This window comes from Gordionus sp. m RMFG-2023, chromosome 2 (genome assembly GCF_954871325.1).
Source record: "Gordionus sp. m RMFG-2023 chromosome 2, tfGorSpeb1-WG-v2, whole genome shotgun sequence".
Taxonomy (NCBI): Eukaryota; Metazoa; Nematomorpha; class Gordioida; order Chordodea; family Parachordodidae; genus Gordionus; species Gordionus sp. m RMFG-2023.
This window is the reverse complement of record NC_088776.1, coordinates 42,392,652-42,415,253: the sequence shown is the minus strand read 5'-3', so window position 1 is coordinate 42,415,253 and position 22,602 is coordinate 42,392,652. Positions and strand designations below refer to the sequence as shown.

General features: G+C 25.9%; 2 protein-coding genes across 3 annotated transcripts; one reads left to right on the top strand and one right to left on the bottom strand.

Moving 5' to 3' along the window:
- Positions 1-1,226: 1,226 nt before the first annotated feature.
- On the bottom strand, positions 1,227-19,800 carry LOC135925403 (cullin-3-A-like). 2 transcript variants are annotated; one of them, XM_065460698.1, is made up of 19 exons: positions 19,652-19,800; positions 19,413-19,610; positions 19,251-19,364; positions 12,910-13,070; positions 12,179-12,293; positions 11,696-11,827; positions 10,943-11,065; positions 10,453-10,500; positions 9,056-9,259; positions 7,851-8,027; positions 7,332-7,502; positions 6,406-6,513; positions 5,923-6,044; positions 5,050-5,407; positions 4,650-4,767; positions 4,224-4,292; positions 2,767-3,022; positions 2,486-2,569; positions 1,227-1,665 (listed from the first exon to the last, which is right to left on the bottom strand). In XM_065460698.1, the coding sequence occupies exons 1-19, from the start codon at positions 19,706-19,708 to the stop codon at positions 1,641-1,643; spliced, it is 2,640 nt and encodes an 879-aa protein (XP_065316770.1). In that variant the 5' UTR covers positions 19,709-19,800; the 3' UTR covers positions 1,227-1,640. The 2 variants fall into 2 exon arrangements, with proteins under 2 accessions (XP_065316770.1, XP_065316771.1); XM_065460699.1 differs by lacking the exon at positions 10,943-11,065 and having other exon boundaries at positions 1,233-1,665.
- A 1,614-nt stretch (positions 19,801-21,414) lies between these two features.
- On the top strand, positions 21,415-21,996 carry LOC135924351 (glycosyltransferase-like protein gnt13). Its single transcript, XM_065459409.1, has one exon. It carries the CDS (start codon positions 21,415-21,417, stop codon positions 21,994-21,996), a length of 582 nt encoding a protein of 193 aa, XP_065315481.1.
- The last annotated feature ends 606 nt before the right edge of the window (positions 21,997-22,602 follow it).

Genomic DNA, 22,602 nt, shown 5'->3' with positions numbered 1-22,602 from the left:
GAATTATTGAGGGAACCAGAAAACGAATTAAAAAACGTCTATAAATGTCAATTATATATCGACAGATAAAACAGACCGGTTGGGACTTAACATTAAATATTTATTTACCTTCATTCACTAAATCACATGGATGAAATTTTATATTGTCTCGACATCAACTTGTTAATAAAATCCTTATATATATACCTCGAGAATAAAAATTCCATCAAGTTATAATTATTTTATTTATCTTGTTTATAATACCAATTCTAGAATTAAAAATAGATTTCACATTTCAGATTTTGTTATTAAAAATGATAGAATTATAATTTACAATAAGTATCAAATTATTTTAAATAAAATACATTTGCATCCTACAAACTGTACAAATATAATAATAAGTGACAATAATATTTCACTTAGAATAGGTTTTGATGATTTGTCAAATTATTTTATAGATAATTTAAAAAATGAAGCTGTTAAAAAAAATTGTTCAATTCTTTGTACCTTTTGTCAAGCTAAATTAATCTCAAATGTCAGAATATCTCAGCTTAAATATGCACCTAATTTTGATCAGAGTGTAAATGAACTATTTTATTGTCATTCCCACAGTGGTTGTAATGAGGTACCTTGTTATAAGAAACCCTTTTGTATTTTATTTAAAGATTATGCAAATATAAACACTAAAAATAATATTGTGTGTTTTAGCTGCTTTAAAATTTTAGGAGAATATATAATAACATCAAATATTGCATCATTTAGCATTTTTAATACAAATTTAATTTCAAGTAAAGGTAATTTACCACATGAATTTGAAGATGTGATAACAAAATTTTGTAATGAAATCATATATATAAATGAAGAATACAATTTTTCATATATAGTTTTATACTCATCTATGAACAAAAACATCATAAAAATAATTTTTCCAATTTACAATTCATTAATGGCATCAGGTACACTTAAAAGTCAAATAGAATATCCTTCATTAACAAATCACCTCAAAATATACTATCAAATTTTAGAATTAAACCATGATGATAAATATTTTAAAGATGAAAATCATATTCAAATTCCAGATTCTTATTGGAAAATAATACATGACACATTAGAAAGGAAGATGGAATCCTTACCTAAACTAATATCATTATTAAATGAATATAAATTAGCTATTTTTGACTCCTTTAATTGTACCTCAACTTTTATATAAAAGTAAGAGTTATCCTTTATTAACAAATTGAATCGAATTCAAATAAATATAGTTTGCACAATTCATAATAGATATTGATTTATTTATGAGAAAATAAAAAAGATCATTGAAATATAAAATATAATGAATTATAAGCATAATAAATATATAGTGTAAATAAAGACTATGTATAAAAATCATTTGGGGAAAAAAATAATAAAATAAAGGCTAATCGAAATCATTATATTAATATTATTATATTTATCCATATGTTATAAGTTGTATTTTCAATGTGTGACTTGTACATAACTTATGGATTTATAAAACAGACAACTTTAACATGTAAACGATTTACATTATTATATAAATATAAATCACTAATTTAATTGATATTAAAAATATTTTAAAATTGGTTTGCAAATTAGGTTACAGGATTTTTTGGTAGGATGAAATTTTGTTTTGAAAGAATGATTCAGGCTAAATAGGTGTACATTTTTCTAAAATAAATTAATGTAAAATTAGTTATTTAATAAACCAAAAATAATTTTTTTAATTAAAATTTTAAATAATTGTTTTGCATGAGGTCAGAATAAAAGATATGATTATAATTTATTTTTAACCTAAATTTCTAAATGATGTAAAATCTAAATATTAATGAGGCACAAAAGGTGTTCATTAATCAGCAGAAATGTTATAAGCCATTACAACCAATTTTTTTACAGGAACTATAATAAAAAAAACCGTATATTTGAAAAAAAATCCCATCCTTCATTTTTACAAAAATATCCTTTGATTATTAATTTAAGCAATAAAAATGGTGGACTTTCAAATGAAATATAATTTGTTTTATATATAGATGGGGTAACAATGCTTTCTTCCTTATCAATTCATGCCTTAATGTAGACTATTTTTTAATTTTTTTTATAAAAATTAATGATTATATTAGAAATCTGTTAATATGACAACATGAGTTTTGGTGCATCTGCTAATCAGTGCATTATTCAATCTATTATCCTCTAGTAATTATTAAATGTTTATTAAAATATGAAATCCATATAAGCCATGGCCTTGATAAATTTCAAAATATCCTGTTTAACATCAATCTGTCTAATGAGAAGATCAAATATATTTCTAAATAAGTAATCAACTACCATAAATAAGATAACAAAAACATTATTTTACAATATAGTTTCAAATATGAGAATGTTTATTTTTTTTATAGAATTGGATTGGAGATATAGGTTAAATAAGCAATTAATATTTTTCTTTTTAAATAAATAAGGTTTCAAGTAAATTAATTAAAAAAATGTTACTGACCTATCTTGATCACATCGCGCTAAGTATTCCCTTTCAATCAAAGCTTCAACCCTCTTTTTGACGGCCCCAGGCTGAGGTAGAAATCTTTTATTATTTATGTTAATATATATGTTAAACCACTTTGTAAAAATATAGATAGACGTTAACATTTAAAAAAAAGAAGCTACTATGATGCCACTAAATGTTTTAAGAATTAATTGATTTTTTTAAAAAATGAAGTAAAATTTGGTAGAAGGGGGGGGGAGGAGGGAGGGATAACGAAATTAATAATAACAAAGTACCTAGCTTTAAGTAGTTCGCTAATCTCAGTCAATAATTGAGCGTGGGAAAGCTTCTTTCTAGCCTTCATAACTCTGACTATTGCAGCTTCTATCTCCAGTTTCCTATCCTCCTCGACTCTCTCTCTCATCTCTTTCCTGTCTTTGTCATTGGTATCATCGTAATAGTCATTGTAAGCTTGGTTATTGTAGGACGAAGGATGGGAAGAAGAGTTGAGAGAAGAGTTGGCATTGTTTTGAGAATTAGGCTTAGCGGTAACTTAAACAAAATAGAAAAACGTGTATAACATACTATCCAACTTCATTGACATGTATGCAACCACTCTTATTTTTTAGTGTTAAAATTTTAATTAAAATAAATCATAACACATATTATTTCATAACCATCTATTATAAAATAGCAACTGAACAAAAATTAATATAAATTATTAAAATATATAACTATTCAAAATTATCGTCCTACAAGGAGGAAAATAATTCAGTGTAATTTTTTTTAAATAACAAAAATAACCCGTCACCAAGAAAAATTAAAATATTTCTTAAAATATTATCTCACTGAGGATGTACCATCTAAGTTGCAATTTTTTTAGAATTTAGCATTGGTAAAAATAAATATAAATAAGTTATATGATTTCAGTGAAGATGGAAAATAGAAAATGATAATTGTCATAATTACTATTTTTAAACTTTATTTTTAAGAAAATATATAAACATAATTTTTGTATATTATGATTTCAATGAAAACAGGGGAAGGGGGCGCCTGAAGAAGGGTTCTCTTTATATTCAAAAATATAAGAAATGTTATGGATTTTTTGGTCAAAAATAATTTTAAAACCTATTTATCATTTTTTTTTTGTTTTAATCTTTAAATGATTGTAAGCAAAATTTTTTTTTAAAGAAGATGATCAATTACTTAAATGTTCCAAATATTTTTTATAAAAGTTCGTTCATATATAATTAAATTTTAATTTCTATACATAACATAAATTAATTTCATATATATTTATATTAATTAAGATTTTAATTTTTTAAGATTAATTATTAAATTTAAAGTATATAAGCTAAAAATCAAGGGTGGCCGAATAGGGGAATATGTAAGGATATTTGTGCATAGAGATAAGATAAACAAATATTTTAAACCTAACATTTTCAATAATCGATTTAGAAAGAATAAATTCTAAAAAAAATATTTTAATGATATTCAGATTCAAAAGCGAAAAAATTATTTAAAATTCTAGAGGTGTGGTTTTTATATTTTTGCATTTATTTTAGTAAATCATTTCGGAATGGCCAAGACCCAGCAATAATTTTTTTTGTTGAAATTTTAAATGATTGCTCCAGGATTTCTGACCTAATGTTAATTCGATAAAAACAACTGGATGAACTTTAATCCGAATCACGACCTTTTTCTAATCGATATGATAATGGCTTGTAGGAGAAAAAATAATAATTTGACTGACCAGTTTGTATTTTGACTCTATGTAGTTTGGAAGTGAAGGAATCGTTAACAGTAAATACGTGGTCATTACCTACAAAATATTATTATTAGTTAGCAAATTATATAGTTTTAAACATTTTTTTATATACTCCCGTTTAAAACAAGGTAAGATAAGTAAGCGGGGACAAGAAAGACCAATCAGGCTTGTTTATACTCATCTGGTCTGAGAATATTTAAGGTTAGCCACCTGGGCTTTGAATAAATGTTTCACAATTTTTTCCTTTGATTTTTTGTTAGAACATGTTATAATTAAAGAAAGGGATGGAAATTACTTTAAAAATTTAAATTACAGACTGAACACAGAGAATGGTTTAAATTTTTTAAAAATGGCCAACTGGACTCTAAAAATTAGGCAATTATATCACACTAATATAATTATATAGCTAACTTATTTCCTTAGTTTTGGGTGTTTTCAGCAAAATCCTCTGCGAAGGTTTTCCCAAAGCTAATGACTGAAGAGCTCTGATCAAATCCCGTTCAGGAATATCGGTTTCAGAGGCTATTTCCTTTTATTAATGTGATTAGGAAATGCATGAATAAATTTATAGGTTTAAAAAAAAATCTTATAATTAGTATACTTAAATTCTTAATAATCTAATCTAAGCCATAATTTAAACTATAATTTTGTTCCCAATGATTCCAAGGGTTTTCAAAATTAAAATTTTGGAGGATACATAGATTTTAAAATTGACTATTCTCCCCTAATAAAATTTGTTTTAGAAATATTTAACCAGCATGTTAAACATTCCAAAATTAATATTATATTTAAAAAAAATCGTTATGATTACTTCGTAAGACCACCTATTCCGACCATTGAAAAGAGTCAGTATACACATCTGATAAGTCGAAACCGATATTATATGTTTTCTGGGAGTTACCGTTTTGCTCGCCGTCCCACTCATATTATTTTTAATGATAAAGTTGTGGATCGTATTAGATTCCACGTTTATTGCATTAGATGAATCTGATATTATATTCTCAGCTTCGTTGTCGAGTGTAGAAGAATTCAAATCGTTTTGAAGACTGTTGTTGTTAGTCGTGGTGGTAATAGTATTAGTTGGACCATAAAAAATAGCAGTTATATCAGCCGAGCCCAATTGAGGTTGAAGAGTGAGTTGACGTCCGCAATGCTTGTTCAGGTAAAAACTTTTGAAATATTTTTTTGATTTGATGAGTTGTTGTTCGAGAACATTTTATATGTAATAATTAGGTTAATCGTGAATTCAATATATTTTAATGGAAAAGTATATAATTGATTATTTTCAAAAAAAAACTAGGACAATTTATAGCTAATAACTTCACTTCATTTAAGATAAGGCAAAAGGGCGTTATCATACCTAGATTAAAATATACCTAAGAACAAAATGTTTATTTTTTGAGCAAGTCTAAATATTATGATTAAAAAATTGACTTATTAGCATGTCTAAATAAGATAATGGCGATGACCCTTATTTTCAATTAAGAGAATAATCAAAGTATAAAAATGTAGAATATATTTTAAGAGTTAATCATTATCTAATCGATAATACTCAATTTTAATAAAGTAATATAATTTTGTAAGACTTTTATATAAGGAAATGATTTAATGAGGAAAAATGCTAGAAAACTGCATATAATTAAAAAAAAATCCAACTGTTACAAATGATCAAATAAAATTTTACGTTTTGAATTGGTCGAATATGTTCCGCGCCAATAGGGGCAGTATACAATGTGGTGAGATGGATTGGGTCGGCCAATAACCCGTGGTTAAGACTTGTACTGTAAGATCTATCCCATTCGCGTTCTATTATAAAAAATTTAATATTAAATTTCTTTCCAGCTAGATCACAAATTTCCTTACAATTTTTTTTATTTATTCCCATCTTCCCTTTCTTTATAATGATTGACTTTTTTGTTCTACTAAAATCAAACTATAAGCCTAATTAATATTCTTGAAAAATTATGGAAATATTAATCAATTTTCTTCTTCTTTATTTATAATTACACATTTCGGTAAAACTTATATATATTACCTTAGCCCTCTCAATAAAATAAACCACAAATTATAAGTTAACAATAAAGATAATAAAGAAAAAATTTAGTTCATAGAGTGCACACAAGTATTATATTTAAAAAGTATATATATATAAATTTTAATTTTTTACGTTAGTCGTAGTCAAGTGGGTGTTAAAATCGTTATTCAAAAGCTGAGATACGTTCATGTCTTTGAACATGCCTTCCAATTTTGCCGTAAATTGACAACCACACTCGGTCTTATTATTATTTTAAAAATGAATATGTGTAAGATATAAATTAATATAATAGAAGCAACTGGAACAAATCGAACTGTAAAACTAGAATGAACTGCTATAATTTTCTGAACCGTAGGGAACCGAAATTAGGAATAGAACAAACAGAAGTTATATATTTTTTGAATAGGTTCAAGAACGGTTTTGTAAAAATATTTCATGTTAATCTTATTATTTTAGCTGATTAAAAATTTTATATATCCTTTTATCCTACGTTTATTTAAATTTAGCAGCTGGAATATAACCAAACAGCTATAAATGTTAACAACGGGTTATTAGCCAAAGTGTACAGATCGAGTTCCTGATTTTAGCATAAATTATCTACTTTTTAAAAATCAATTTGAAGTCACTCAGTCTCAAATCGGGATCGACGCTCATGACTGTAGTTTTCCGAAAGAAAATATCAAGAATCTAAAATTTTGTTTAACCCACCAGTTTAAAAATTATTTTAATGGTTGGTTTGGCTCTTTATTTATTTTAATGTAATTTTAAACTTATAAAATATGCAATATTATGAAAAAAAGATTTATGAATGAAATCGGCTCTGCTCATTTCTCCCGAAAAAATATTTAAAATCACCCTCCCATTATTTTAAAAATATTTTTTAACCTATCCGCTCAGCCACTCAATGTTTAATCTTAGAAAGCCCACCCATGGTCGCCTTAGAATAGTCGGGTGGGCTAAAACCCCGTTCATTGCAAACCTCTAGCTTGGATAACCTTCAATAATGTTGAAGGATGTATTATATATTTAAGGTATTTTAAAACACTTCAGCCGATTACTTTAAGTTTAGAAATCATGCTCTTTTCTGTATCGTCTGATATGCTTTTATTGAGTAAGAGCCGTTTGGCTAAGTGTTGTTTGTAATAACGTTCGAAGACATCTTTTTCCTGTAAAAATCTGAAGAGGACCATTGATTTATCTAGCATATTTTCGACTTCTTGTTCAGATAGCTTATGATAGCATAATTTAAAGAAAATGAAATTGATAAGTTTGCTTGTATTTATAAAGCGATAAAAACTATAAAAGAAAAATATAAAAGAGAAGAGAAAATATGGGCAGGAATTGGATTAATCATTTTATAAATATAAATATGTCAAAACTGCATCAATTATCCTTAAGGTGAAAATAAGACTCGCTATTGAATCTATATTGAATGAATGATAATTTAATGTCGCTCATGGTTAACCCATTTTCATAAAGTCAAAATTGAATATTAAACTTCGGGCCTAATAACCGGGTCTGATTTAAATCTGAGTTGACCTTCAAATCGAGGGCTTAAAATATATTTAAAATTGTACCCCCTTGACGCCTTTCTTGAGTTTGTCATCGATAAAAAGGGATAAATATTCTGGTGATTTAGGATTTAGATTCAGGAAATATTCAAAATCAGCCGCTATGGCTTGCTTGAATAGTTTGTCGTTTGAGAAGGCTTCGTGAAGAAAATGGTCGAATTGATCTTTCAGTTCTAACAAATTCTAAGAGAGAAATAAAATAATTATTTTTATATGGTATTAATAAAGGCAAATTTTATAAAAATTTATTAACAAAGGTTAAAAACAGTCCACCTCTATATATTTAATCTTTTATTGTAAGACCCTAAAGGCATTTCGAGTGTAGCCACTTCCCTCCCCCCACAAATCAAAAAAATATCAGGCAGCTTGGCTTTAATTTTTTAAATTCGGATATTTAAGTTTCTATCATATGGTGCTTAGAAACTTTTTGCGAATATGCATTTACCCCCACTAGCAACACAACACCATGAGTGAATATTATAAAAACTCCAAGTGTAGTTTAATTAATAATTTTTCATTTAAACCGACCTGACAAAAAATTATGTAATAAGATTTGTTAATTCTCATTTGATTTTAGGTCGTGTTAGATGAGAGATAATTGTTTTTAAAAACCTTCAAATTTGTTTAAAAAACAATTCAGTACAGATATTTCAAGAAAATTTGTTAATTCAAAAATTTTTTTAAAAGAATTTCATGTTAATATATAAGGATGATCATATATTGATATATATTTTTGGCATATAAGGTCAATATAGCAAATTTTTTTTATATTAATGGCATTTCCGCAAGTGTCGATTTTATGAAAATATAAATGCATCCATGAAAATATTAACGTAAATGCCGATTTTGCATCTTAAACTAAGGTGCGATGTGGGCTAGGATTTTTATTATATATGCAGTAGTAAATTTCTTAAGATCATGTTTGGAAACTTACACATCCTCTAGATTTCATCAATAAAACACCAATATAGGAGTATATTTTAAAAATAGAACAAAATATTAAATTAAATTCCGCCTCGTATTGTTTCTGCAGAAATAAATTCAAAAAATGTAATCATGGAAATATCTCTTTGCAAAAATTAAGACTCACGGAAAAGAATTTTTCGATAATGATACATGCATGTAACTCATTATTGGGCGATCAGTTAATATGATATAGATAAGGATTTTCATAAGAAACAACAAATGCAATATAATGATAATCATAATACTTGGACAAAGGTAACAGGATTTCTTAAAGCAACGCAATCGGGTCGCTCACTCACTAAACTCAGTCCTTTATCTTTGAGGTAAGTACTAACACATTGGGTCATGCATTCCAAACCATTGCGTACCCTGCTCAAGAGTTTGTACATGCAAGCTAAGTCCGCCGTTTTGTCGTTTTTTAACATATGTGTCACGCCCGAATTTTCCATCTTTTTTTTTAGACAAGAGATTCATTTAATATATTTTTTAAAATTAATATTTTTTGAAGAAATAAACAATTACCATTTGCTTTAACAAAAATAAATAAATAGTTTAAAAACATTAAATATTATATGATTGATTAATTTTTTATAATCTTTTTATAAATTGAAAAATATCAAAAATAACTGCGCCATATATTTAAAAAAAAATTGAGTTATAAATTGGTGTAAAATAATTTTGTGAATAGGTAGAATATAACTTAATTATTTTATAGTTTTCAGCGGAAAAGTATAAAACCATAAAACTGTTGAAAAATATTTCTACAACCAAAATAAAACTAAAAGAGGGGAAAATATAAAATAAACTGTTAAAAGTGTATTTATATAATTTTAATCTTAAATTCCAACTAGGAGTTAACAAAAATTTAACTTATAAAAAAATATATAAAGCTTAGAAGCCAATGCCGAGACTAAACTTCGCCAAATTTTTGGCATATTATATCTACAAATACACTTAATACTATTTAAATAAGCCCTGAAGATTAGGACGGATCTGAAAAATTCCCTGCAAAAACAATCAGGTGCTCAAAATGATTTTTAAAATTAAGCCAACAATCAGAGGAAAAATGTATATAATATTATATTTCCACGTGATTTTATACTTAAAAATTTTTTTAAAAAAGAGCTTTCTTAAAAAAACACCTTGTGACAAGTAATATAAATTTACCTGATATAATAATTTTTTTTATTAATAAATTTACAAATTTTTGTAAGAAAAGGAGAAAAAAAGAAAGTTATTCAAAGCTAAAAATGAAAGAAAATTTAAGGGGAGCGTCAACGTTGAATAATTTTTCGGCTAAATCCTTCAAATTTTTAATAGAAAAGTTTTATATTTAAAAAAATAGATTCCATTATCATTGATATATTAATATTTCTATAAAGTTACCAAATCTTAAGATTATGACAATAAATGAATGCACTTTAGCTATTATTTTACGGAATTTTTTAAACTGTAATGATTAATGAGCTATAACAAATAGGTTTGAAGATACATAGATATACAAACAAGAAAAATGTTAATGCCATAACTTTTATATAAAATTTTTTTTTTTAAAAAAAAATAAAGAAATATTCAAAATTTGAAGGTAAATATAATAATTTATTAACATAACAAATAAAATAATTAATTCAATGACTATAACTTCGACAATGGTCTTCATGTGTTGGCATATCAATTCTTCTTCGACGACCTTTCATATTTTTACAAAAATTTATAATAAAGATATTAACATAAAGAAAGTATTTCTTATGTTATAATATCGACATACATATATCATCCAGCTAGGACTAAACGATGACCATAACAATATTCAAATTTTTGTTAATTAATATAGATCAAACACTTATAAGAACGTTATATCTTTTTTTATTCTAACTTAATCCTTGAATAATTATTTAGAGCTTATTTAATTCAAACTTATTATAAATGATCTAATTACATATTTTTACAACAAATAAAAAATATAAAATTTGTGATTTTTAAAATTGACCAATCAGACATTTCACTCGCCAAAATATAGAAATGAAACCAATGGTGGAGCACGTTGAACCAAATTTTAAGGCAAATTTTATATTACCGTTTGGCGAAACGATTTCTCATGTATTTACTATACAATTCGAATAATTTACGACCTCCCTTTTATGACCACTCTTGGTTGGTCCATGTGCCAGAATCGACATAAAATTTATTGTGTAAAGTGACGACCTCCTTAAAGTGGCCAAAATATAATTGCCCTCAATTGACGACAATGGAAGCTTTACGGGGGGTTATGTAATATTGAAAATATTCTTTTTATTAGTGTATTTTCAAGCAACGTTATTTGATTTATAATACATATTCGATTATTTATAATGTATTAATTCTGCCAAAATGACAATTTTAAGGGAGGATATTTTTTATTAAATTAACTTTAAAAGATAAGGTAATTTTATTATGATTAATTTTCTAAGATTTCAGGTAAAATTAAATATAAAATCATTGATTTGAATCAATTTTATACTCTTTTTTTAAACCGAAATAAAAAAATTAAAAAAAAAACAACTGGAAAAATAATCTCTAATTTTTTAAAAATAAATTTCAAATAAAACAAACCTTTTTTTAGCCATTGTTAAAATTAGTTCAAAATGAATTAATGCCTAGTTAAATTATATGGTAAACAACTCGAGAGCGCTTATAATTTTGAGGGCATTTAAGGAGGTAGTCATTATATAGAATAGTTAAATCCTGTCATTCATTGATTTTAGTAGGTGTCGAGGAGCAATATTTGATGAAATGGTCACTTCACAGGAGGTAATACTTAATCAAGGGTGCATATATGGCCATATGAAATTTTAACTATATAATCTTAAATTAAAAAAAAATTGGCAAGGTTTATAAAGAGTTACTTTAATTATATAATCTTCGGTAGATTTATCCAAATAGTGATTAGCTCTCTCAGCTTCTTCGTTAATCCTAGCCTCTACCTTGTGAACGTAGAGACAAGCGCTGTTTTCCGCCAGAAATTTTTGACTCTCCGACTTTGTGTGATCCATTATAAATATTTTCAAAAAAAAATAGTATCATTATTCAGGATCATTTGTTCAGACAAATTCTAGTAATTTAACTAATAAGTTTTAAAAAAATAATAAAATAAATAGTCCAGATCTCAAGCAAAAATCAGAGTCAAAGTATGGTCCTAAAAGTGGGTTCGTATATTATAACCTACCTAGTGTTCTTAATTATAAATAAATTTATCGATACCATCATGATTTTAATTTTGCGTTGTATAAAAAAAATGTAAGGGATGCGTTTTTAAAAAAACTTAATTTGGAAAAACTTATTGATTCATTTTTAAATTTGATCAAATGGCTTATATAAAAATATGTAACCTTATAAAATTCTGCCGATTGTAACAAAAACGGTTTTTCGAAATGATCTTCGTAAATGGATCTGGAGTCGATGCCTAATATCATAAGCATCTGGCAAACGTTCTTTATCGCGATCCTATATAAATGATTTTCAAAAATGCGCTTTATGCAAAATGATTGGTCTTTTTTTAGGCAATATATTTTATAACTTATTTCGTAATTTAGTGAGTAAACATTAACATGGTATTAAAACACAAAAAAAGCCTAATACTATTTTGATAAAAAGTATAACTAAAAATAAAAAATTAATGTATTTGATAAATCGACATTTTTATATATATTTAAATCAATATTATATTGAAAATAATTATAAACATATGACATAGAGGAAAGTAATTTATGGGGTAAATTAAAATTAATCGAACAATGCAATCATTTATTTTACATCTAATTAAAGAGATTGAATTCAAAGCTGTTGCGATATATTATCGTGCAAATTTTTTAAAATCGTGCAGCTTGCATTGGACCTTAGCTATGCAAACAAACCCTATTTGCCATAATAATAAAAATATATTTAAAAATGAGGCGATCCCTTAAAAATAAAATTAAGCAATCCCGTGTAACCGATCAGATATTGGCAGGCATATTTACGATTTTATACAAAAATTGATAAGTTTTACAAACCATATTAAAATGATCTATGAGTTTTAAAATAAAACATTTTTGATACATTATTCAAAAATTATACATACCTGTTTATGATTTCACCCTTACGTTCCTTCATGATATTATCGAGTAAGGTATTTTTGAGGAAATCATGCAATTGAGGGTATTTAATGATGATATCTCGAAATATGATGAGGCCCAAGTTGTAAACATTATCTACATTGTTTTGTTGAACGTAAACTCTATCCTAAAAGAACATGATCCATTTATAATATTATAATTTTCAAATCCATGTTTTATCAAATAAACTTTGTTGAAGTGTATTCTTATCAATGAGAAACAAAAAAATGACTTAAATTATTTTATATCCTCAATCAGTAGCATATTTAGGATTTTACTTTGAAGGAAAAGGAGGGCGGGGTTTTTATTTAAAAAAAATAGGAGTTGAAGTATTAATGCTAATATACAAATATTATTAAAGTCAAAATATAAAAAATTGTAAGCAGCTTTGATTCTTTGAATTTCGTTTAGGAAGAGGAAATTTAAATTTAGTGGTAAATACATCACTAAATTGAAATTTCATTTTATTCTTAGCCCAATAATGGCCAGACTTTTTAGTGCTGATAAAAATTCATAATTTCAAAAATTTTATTTATAGTCTAACTGACCCGTGCGAAAAAAGCATCCTAAATAGGAAATAAACCGATGCAATGTTTGACCATAGGGCATGAAAGTAAGATATCACATTATTGTAAAATACAACATAGAATTTCTATTGATATAATTTACATTTATTAGATACAATATTGTAAATTTATATATTTCATAATTTTTCTAATAACAGTCAATAGTATTGGAATATGACACATGTTACATATATATCTTGACTGGTTATGTCAAAATTTACACCGTCTTCTTTTGTTATCAGTTATCGTTATTAAAATATCCATAATAATTTTCAGTTGTTTCAATTAGTTAGGAAAATTAGACTTTCAATATTTGTCCACCTTTTTCGTTTACTTGGGGAGTTTTCAAAAGTGTCCTAATTATCTCCTACCAAAATGAAGTAACAATTTTTTATCATCAGGATCTCGATTCCCTTTCCTCGCGAATTTACCATTGCTACATCAATAAAATTGTTGAAAATAGGCCACCATTTTTTATCACGTATATTTATTCTATGACATTAGATTATCGCACATATCTACTATGAATTTATTAGATTAGGTTGTGTAATTTCTATTTTGAGAAAATCTTTCGAGAAAATCTTGGCATCTTGCATAGAGTAGAGGACTAAGAGCTTTGCCTGTTACTGCAACTGACATCACTAAACTATCATTCCAGTTAGCTATAAATATTTCATTTGTCTTTTTAAATCGGTATTCGTAATAGCTTCTCACTTCTATGGCCATAACTTATTGATTCTAGTGGAGAAATTTTCAAATTCAATGAAAGCTTTAATGTAAATGAATATCGAAGTAAATAGAATGCAAGAGAGAGTTTTGAGTAAATTTGTAAACACCGTACATCCTAATCCAAGATTCGAAGCCATTGGGCTTTTATTTTTGATATATATTAAATGCAAATATTAATCCAATGGAGAAAGCAGGGGTCGATGCTTTATATCCAAATCGAATGGAGTTGCCTTTGACAAACATTTTAAAGGAATGTGTTATCCGATATGGTGTTATTTGTTCATTTATGCATAAATTGTGTAAAATAATACCAAATTGTTGAAGATTTTTATTAATTTTATACTCTTATATGGTCAACATTGTTATTGTATCGATTACGTTTAAAAATAATGAATTTTATTTGTAATTCTTTTGTATATATATATATACTTTTATATAATTATCAAATTAAATATTAAATGTAGGAAAGTTATAATTTTATATTACAAATATAATATTCAAATTATAACCTTTAAAAATATATAAGATATTAAAATATAATAATTGTAAAAATGGTATAATAAAAATAAATGATTATAAAAGTATGGGCCAAAATTAATTACAGGTTAAGGCATCTATAAAAAATAAATTTGTGTCAATTGCATTTTAAAAAATGCTCTTCAACGAGGGAGCTTAGAACATGTAGCATTATATTTAGAGATCTGCAAATCCTGGCCCGTACCCAGTTTAAAGGGGCTTTGGGCGGGCTTATTATAAATAATATTTTTGAGTTCGGTTCTAATATTTATAAAAAAATTGGAGCTGTGCCGATCCACATATTTTCACCTGTCCGATATTTTCCGATATTGCTTCAAAACCGATCCGATTTTATACTGATTTTTAATCATTCCCGTTTGAACCAAAATGTGATTAAGAAATCAATATTTTTTATGCAAAAAATAGAATTATGAATTTTATTTAATTTTTTTATTTCTACAATTAAGAGTTAAGACTATAATAAAAAAATATATATTTAATAATATATCCATTTTATGTTGGTATGAATTATAAAATTGTAATATTTAATATATAAAATTATAATATATTAGATTTTTTTAATAAATATGAGAGCCTCTAGATTTTCTGGGAATAAGCTTCTAGGATATGGACTATCTATATCTCCTGCCGTACTGAAGGCAGACTCAGATGATTCCGCAGATAACGCATTTTGCAAAATTATCTTTGTCTTTTGTAAATATTTCCATAATTCAGATATCATATTTAAAAAAATTCTTTTATTTAAAGTATAAATAAAAAAATTGGCGTTATTTAAAAAGATTTAAAATAAATAAAACTTTGGGTGTTCCTTTCTATTTTTATTTTAAAATACTATAAATCTATTTTAAAAAAGAAATAAAATTTAAAAAAATTATTTAGAAAATATTATAATTATGTAAAATAAATATACATAACATAAAATAAAATAACAAAAAAAAGAAAAGTAAAAAGATCAAATCGGTTTTTAGAGGTACCGGCTCGATCCGATATTTTCGGACAACACCAAGTATCGGTACCGATATTTAATATAGGCACAGCCCTAAAAAAATCTAGACCTGGCCAGACTTAAATTAAATATAAATAAATTCGGGCGGACCGGATGGACATTATTCCGAGTCAGGTTTTTTGGGACAAATAAAAAAAAATTCGTTCAGAATTTAGCAGACAAATTTTTTTTTTTTAATTTTTGGCCAGGTCAGGCTTGAAAAATTAGGCACAATGCAGATCATAAATTATAATCGTCGAAAATTTCCAAACTTCAATGACATCCAGCATACTCAAAAAGAAATAATTTTCAAATTTTTTTTATATGCTTGAGCTATAAGAATAATATGTAAATTATTTCAATTTATATAATTAATATGTGGAAAATCATTGGAGATGTATGTTGGTTGACCATTAATGGGTTAATTAATAAATAATTATATTAATTTTTATTAATATAGGCTGGATAAAATAAAATTAAAAAATACTGTGCATCAGGGTTTCATGTCGATTCAACGAAATACTTTTTAGCGAAACTTTTATCGTTAATGTTTATTATCGCGAAACATATATCGCGAATACTATTCAGCGAAGACAATATTGAGAAATTAATATCGTGAAACCGTTATCACAGATTTAAAATAGCGAAAATTATATAAAGACATTATCGCAAAAGCAAATCGTGAAGCAAAATACTATTCCGTGAAACATATATATCGCGAAGATATTATCGCAATAATGGCTAATAGTGTTATTTTAAACATTATTTTTAAGGCCATATAAATTAATTAATATTTAAAAAAAATAGTTCAAAAAATCGATTCGATGATAAATTTTTTAACTTTTAACCTTAATAAATGTATAGAGTGATTATTGAGCATAGAATTGGTTTATAAAATTTATTATTTGAATATAACTTTTTATGCTATCATGTCCTATGCTTTCCCCGTGATCTACCGAGGACTTAGAGTGATAATTTAGCACTAATTTTCTATTAAAAATTCATTTTATTACCTATATAAAACTCTTATGCTAAAAAATTTTTACAAGCCTGCCCCCTAAGATATAAGTTTTCCCAGAAAAAAATGTATAAATACGTTAGGGTAAATAAATATAAATAAACAATTATCCCGTTTTGCCCGGAGTCACGATATAGAAGTTAGAGGTATGTAAAACCCGGCCCGACAAGAATTTCACAAGTTACCAGCCCCAGACCATTAAATATTTTACACGGCCCGGCCCGTTAAAAATTTACAAAAAATTAAGCCCAACCCAATAAATTTTATTAATAGTCCGACTCGAACCGAATTTTGTACAAATATGCCTGCACATTTATAATATCTGTATCTAATTTTCTCCCATAGTCATTATATTTCACCTTTATGGTTTTCTATTTCTAACTTTTTTGGTTAATACTATACTGTTAATTGATTTAGTGTTTTAGTTAGACAGCTCTTAAAATACAAAGAAATTAACATAATGTAGTAAATCAGAATATTAGCTTGGAAAAAAATATATCAAAATATTTATGCATGCGCTGGCCTGTATAATTTTTATGAAAACTCATTTGAGATACTCTGCTTGATTTATATACATATATAAATTGTCATGCTCGGCCTGAATAGATTTTTTTTTTATCTAATTGCTTGGCCTAAAATTTTTTATGCACAACTTTCCTGGCCTAGCTCGGTATAATTTTTTGTCCAGCTCATTAAAATTTTTATTAAATTTTTAAGCCCAACCTGTGGGCCGTGCTTTGCAGATCTTCTTTAAGAACATCTTGATATGTTTGATCTGGAACTAATTGTATTTATTAACTGGTCATATTATATATTTATTTTCGAAAATCCTGATTAGAATTAATACTATTTTATTAGAGAAAAATAAGTAAAAGTGCAAACAAATTGAGCAAGGTGTTTAGTAATTTTTCCTAACAAACACTATTATTTAAATTTAACTGGCATTAAAAATAAAATATCCAAAACAAAAAAACTATAACAATTATTATAAATTGAAAATTAGATGATTTGTTTCCCTAATTTTCCTAATCCTCTCTTTCTTCAGAAACAAATACTTAACATGTTTAGATTGTGGGGTCCAATAGAGGGACAATTTTCTAGAGAAATAAAAGATTTTAAAAAATGATCCCTTTTATTATTTATAAAAAAAATATTTAAAATTCCAATTCTGTAAATTTAATTTAAAAAAATTTACTTAACAAAATCGTTATGATTTTTAAAAATAATTGAAGAAAATCAGTAAACTTGTTTAACTTTCAGTATTTTTTATTTTGATTAAGCATAGAAAAAATTCCAGCATTTCAAAATTTGTTAAAATTTACTTTTATTTGCATAAAGTACATTTTAAAATTTGTGTTGAGGGGTAGGGAGTTATTGGGATAAAAAACTCAATTTAAATGCCCCCCCCCTCTAAACTTACAACTATGAGTAAGAGAGACCCATAAATTTATAATTTATTATCAAATCAAATAAAAGTTACATGCTTACTTAATAGAAAATAAGTAACAAAAGATTCTTAAAATACTTTGCATTTATGTTTTAAGTAACATATGCAGGTAAATAATTATAATAATGTTGTTTTCCTAATAAATGCATTCACAATATATTTATAGTGTCTCAATAAAAACTTGGCATTAGTGCTGTTAAACAGCTCAAGTTTTAAAAATGGCTAACCCGATATTTTTGCAAAAATATTACGCAAGTCTGGTGAAGTTGCTCATAGATAGCTGAAGTTAATGAAATCTTGAAACTTGCATAATTTTGTTTCCCATTCTAAATTGCTAATTATAAGCCAGATTCCAAATTTTTAGTTTTTGTTTTGGCGATTTAGAACCTATCCTGTAATTTTTTTTTAGCTAAAATATTAGATTAGCTGTTTTTAAAAATTGTGCCATGTAACAAGACTACTCCACACTAATACATTTGTGGTAAAAGATTTGTGATAAAAGTTTTGCTAAAATGTATTCTGGGTTAAGGGTGCCTGGAAATAAATTTGTGATACTCTCTTCACTATAAATGTTTTGTGGAAAAAAAATTCTCAGAATTATGATAAACGACATTCGCAATAAAAGTTTTGCTGAATTAAATTGATATACATCCCCAAACCAAATGATACTACTACTAACTATCAATACATCTCCCTTAAATGAATGTAATTAGTGAAGGTTAGCCAAGAATAGTTAAGCCTGTTCTATGGCCAATAAAACTAATTGATTCTTACTTAAATCAATTTGTATGCAGCAAATCACTTGTTTTATTTTTTTAAACTTTCATTAGCCACAATATATTGGGTCCATCTTGCTATTTAAAGATTTGACTAAATCTTTGAGATGAATTAAGGATGCTTTATCTTGAATTTAGGATATGAATAACAATTTTCTATTCTAGTATTTGCATGAATTATTAAAATTTGATTATTAAAATTTAAGAAATGAAAATCTGATATTAAAATTTCTTAAATAAATTTTTTACCATGTACATAAGAATGTCTCTGATCATAATCATTGCAATTTGATGATCATTCCAAGCGCTAATAAGTGTGGCTAAGAAATTGTTATGTAGAGATTCCATGATATCTTTACGAACCTAAATTAATTTATAATTTATATTTGAATAAGAATATATGAAATTTACTTTCTCAATTAAATGCTGAGTAACAACTTCTTTTAAACCAAAATATAATTTTTCTCCATGTTTATGAAGTACCATAGTATAAGCATTCCTATATAATTCCTCAAAACTTAATCCACTATTATTCTTTTTCTGAATTTCTTGAATAGCATTCTTTAACAATTCCCATATATTCTGGACATATCTTTCATCCATCGACATCTTTTAATAAATATAAATTAGAAATAATCTCATAAAAATACTGGAAAGGCACGAATCCTCATTTTAGATTCTTTTTTAATTGGCTTATTTAAGTTCATACTAGATTAATATACATCGATTTTTATGGAGATAATTTAGAAAAATTGAACGAATAGAAGTTAACGATCACAAATATAGCAATGTTATCATATTTTTAATGATAAGCATAAATGATTTGACATTGACAGTTCATCATTTTAATAAAGATAAAAATTTATACAATTCATTGTTATGTAATTTATTTCAATAGAATTTATAAGCATCTATAAAAAAAATTAACTAATCATTTAGAACGTATAACACACTGGTAATCTTTTAAAAATTATTAGTTCAATTAATGTAATATAATAGAACATTATTTTTATTTAAGATATAATATATTAAAAAACGGCATCAGGAAAGTTCCAGGATTAGGCAAGCTAGATCAAGTTATTTAAATTTTACTGAAACAAATTTTATATTAAATTCTGAGTTCCACGTTTCAGTGAAAAAAAAACCAGGATAATGAAGGTATAAAGCGTGTTAGGCAAAAAGCGTTATAAAATATTAATTGCGAAATATATATGCCATACAATTCATAGGCGTGGCCATGATTTTTCAAAGGTAAACCTCCTTCCTATTTTGTTATATATTCAAATTTGTACAATTCAATTTATATTTGTACTGTTATTACAATTCAATTTATTCAAATTATATTTTTAATTTATTTTATATCTTAACCTTTTTAATATTATATTCTAATTTTAAATGTAAAAATGTTATATGTACCTTACGAAAAGTAAATGAAAATAGTTAATAAAATATATTTTTTATATTCTCCTTAAAATTTGTTTTTCTCTTCATGGTGCTCAGTTGGCAAAAAAAAACTCGCCACCACGTAAATTTTTTTTTAGAAATTTTTCTTTTTTTTAAAAAAAAAAAAATTTTTTCTCTTCGAAATATAAATATGAATAATAAAAAAAATTATAAAACGAAACAAATAAATTCTATATAAAGAAGGAAGAAAGGAAAAAAGGTAAAAATCATTTTAAAGTTATTTCCATTATGTTTTCATTCAAACTTATTAATATTCCCTGGAAAATTTCTATTTATGATATACTGTTTGAATTAACTTATAATGCGTTGTACATTACTCAAGAATACTTGTTAGTGATGACGTCATGTTTGAATTTGTGAGTCTTAAAGAAATGATCAACTATTTTGAACAGATTAATGGGAAGTTTTACGTGTATAATGACTCGGAGTTAATTCAACTCCATTGTGTTTTTGTAAAAATATAAAGTGTTATAATTTCTAAATATGTATACGAAATATTAATAAAATATGGATAACCAGAATTAATATATAAAATTCCAAAATTGGTTGGACCACTCATTGAGATTTACTTAGACAGAATATTAAATTATTTTTCGACCAGCACATTACCGGACTCTATTAAAATAAATACTTTGCTTAATAATTTATCAGACGAGGTCTTTGACAATATTAAATCAATTTGCTCCGATACCGACATATTAGATCTTAAAATAGTGACTAAAAAGTTAACTTACCTTTTACCTGTACAAGATAAAAACATTTTAATAAACAAATTTAACTTATTACAGCAGAATTCGAGTGAGAATTTTATGTAATGGTACATAAGAGTATCGAAACTACATAAAAAATGTAATTTTTCGGACGACAGTAGATTAAAAGAAAAATTACGTACATCTACCTTCAAAATAAAATATTAATTTTGTAAAAATATTAAATTAACCTAAATGAAATGGTAGAGCTAGGAATTAAACTAGATAATATCAATGATAAATCAGATGTTGATAATATAAGTTATATGTATAACGATAAAAAGTCTGATAAATATAAAAACTTTAACTATAGAAATAGAAATGACAATAATTATTTTAGACCTGTTAATAAAATTAGAAATAATTTTAGAAATAATTATGATAATAGAAATAGAGATAGGAATAGGAATTACAACAATAATTTTAGATACAATAGGAATTACGGTAATAATAATTCGAGATACCACGATAATTATAACAACTATAACTACAATAACTATCGCTACAACAATAATAATCAATCTAATTATGGTAGAAATAATACATGGCATGTTAATAATCAAAGAAAACAGATCCAATACGGTGACGGAAATCGTAACATTTACCAATCTTATAATAACAATAATCAGAGAAAGCAAATACAATATAACAACAACTCAAATAATTTTAGAGGTAGCGACAACAATAATAGAAAGCAAATACAATACAACAACAATGATTATAATATGAATATTGAAGAAATTATTGAAGAGAAAGTCGACTCTACAAAAAAACAAAGATGATAACGATTTCAATGTTAACAACTTATCTGGGGACATGCTCAATGACAAAGATAATGCATTTATGACTACTTTAAAAGTGAACGATATTGTTACATGTATGCAAGTCGACACAGGCTCCAAACATACTATTATACCTCATGGTCTGGCTAAAAAACTTGGTATTAGAGATGTTAAGAAATCCGAGTTACAACTTATCTCTTATGACGTATATTTAATCAAGATCATCGGCATCACTCAAATTAAAGTGACTTATGAAGGTATCTCAAAATATTTACAAGCGGTAGTCGTTGAATCAAGTAAAAATGCCTTGTTGGGACGTACATGGATCAATGCTTTCAAAAATATTTTAAATAAATTTATAGCAAATGTTGACACTAATTACGAAGATGAAATAAAAAAATTGATTAAAGAGTGTGAATCCAAATTGACTAATGGACCAATCAACAAAGCAAGTGTCAAGTTACATTTAAGAAGAGATGCCCAACCTAAAATTATACCGCCTAGACGTATTCCTTATTCAAAAATTGATCTTGTTAGCAATGAACTTAAAAAATGGATACATGATAAAATTATTGAGCCGGTGAAGGATGTCCGATGGGCAAGTCC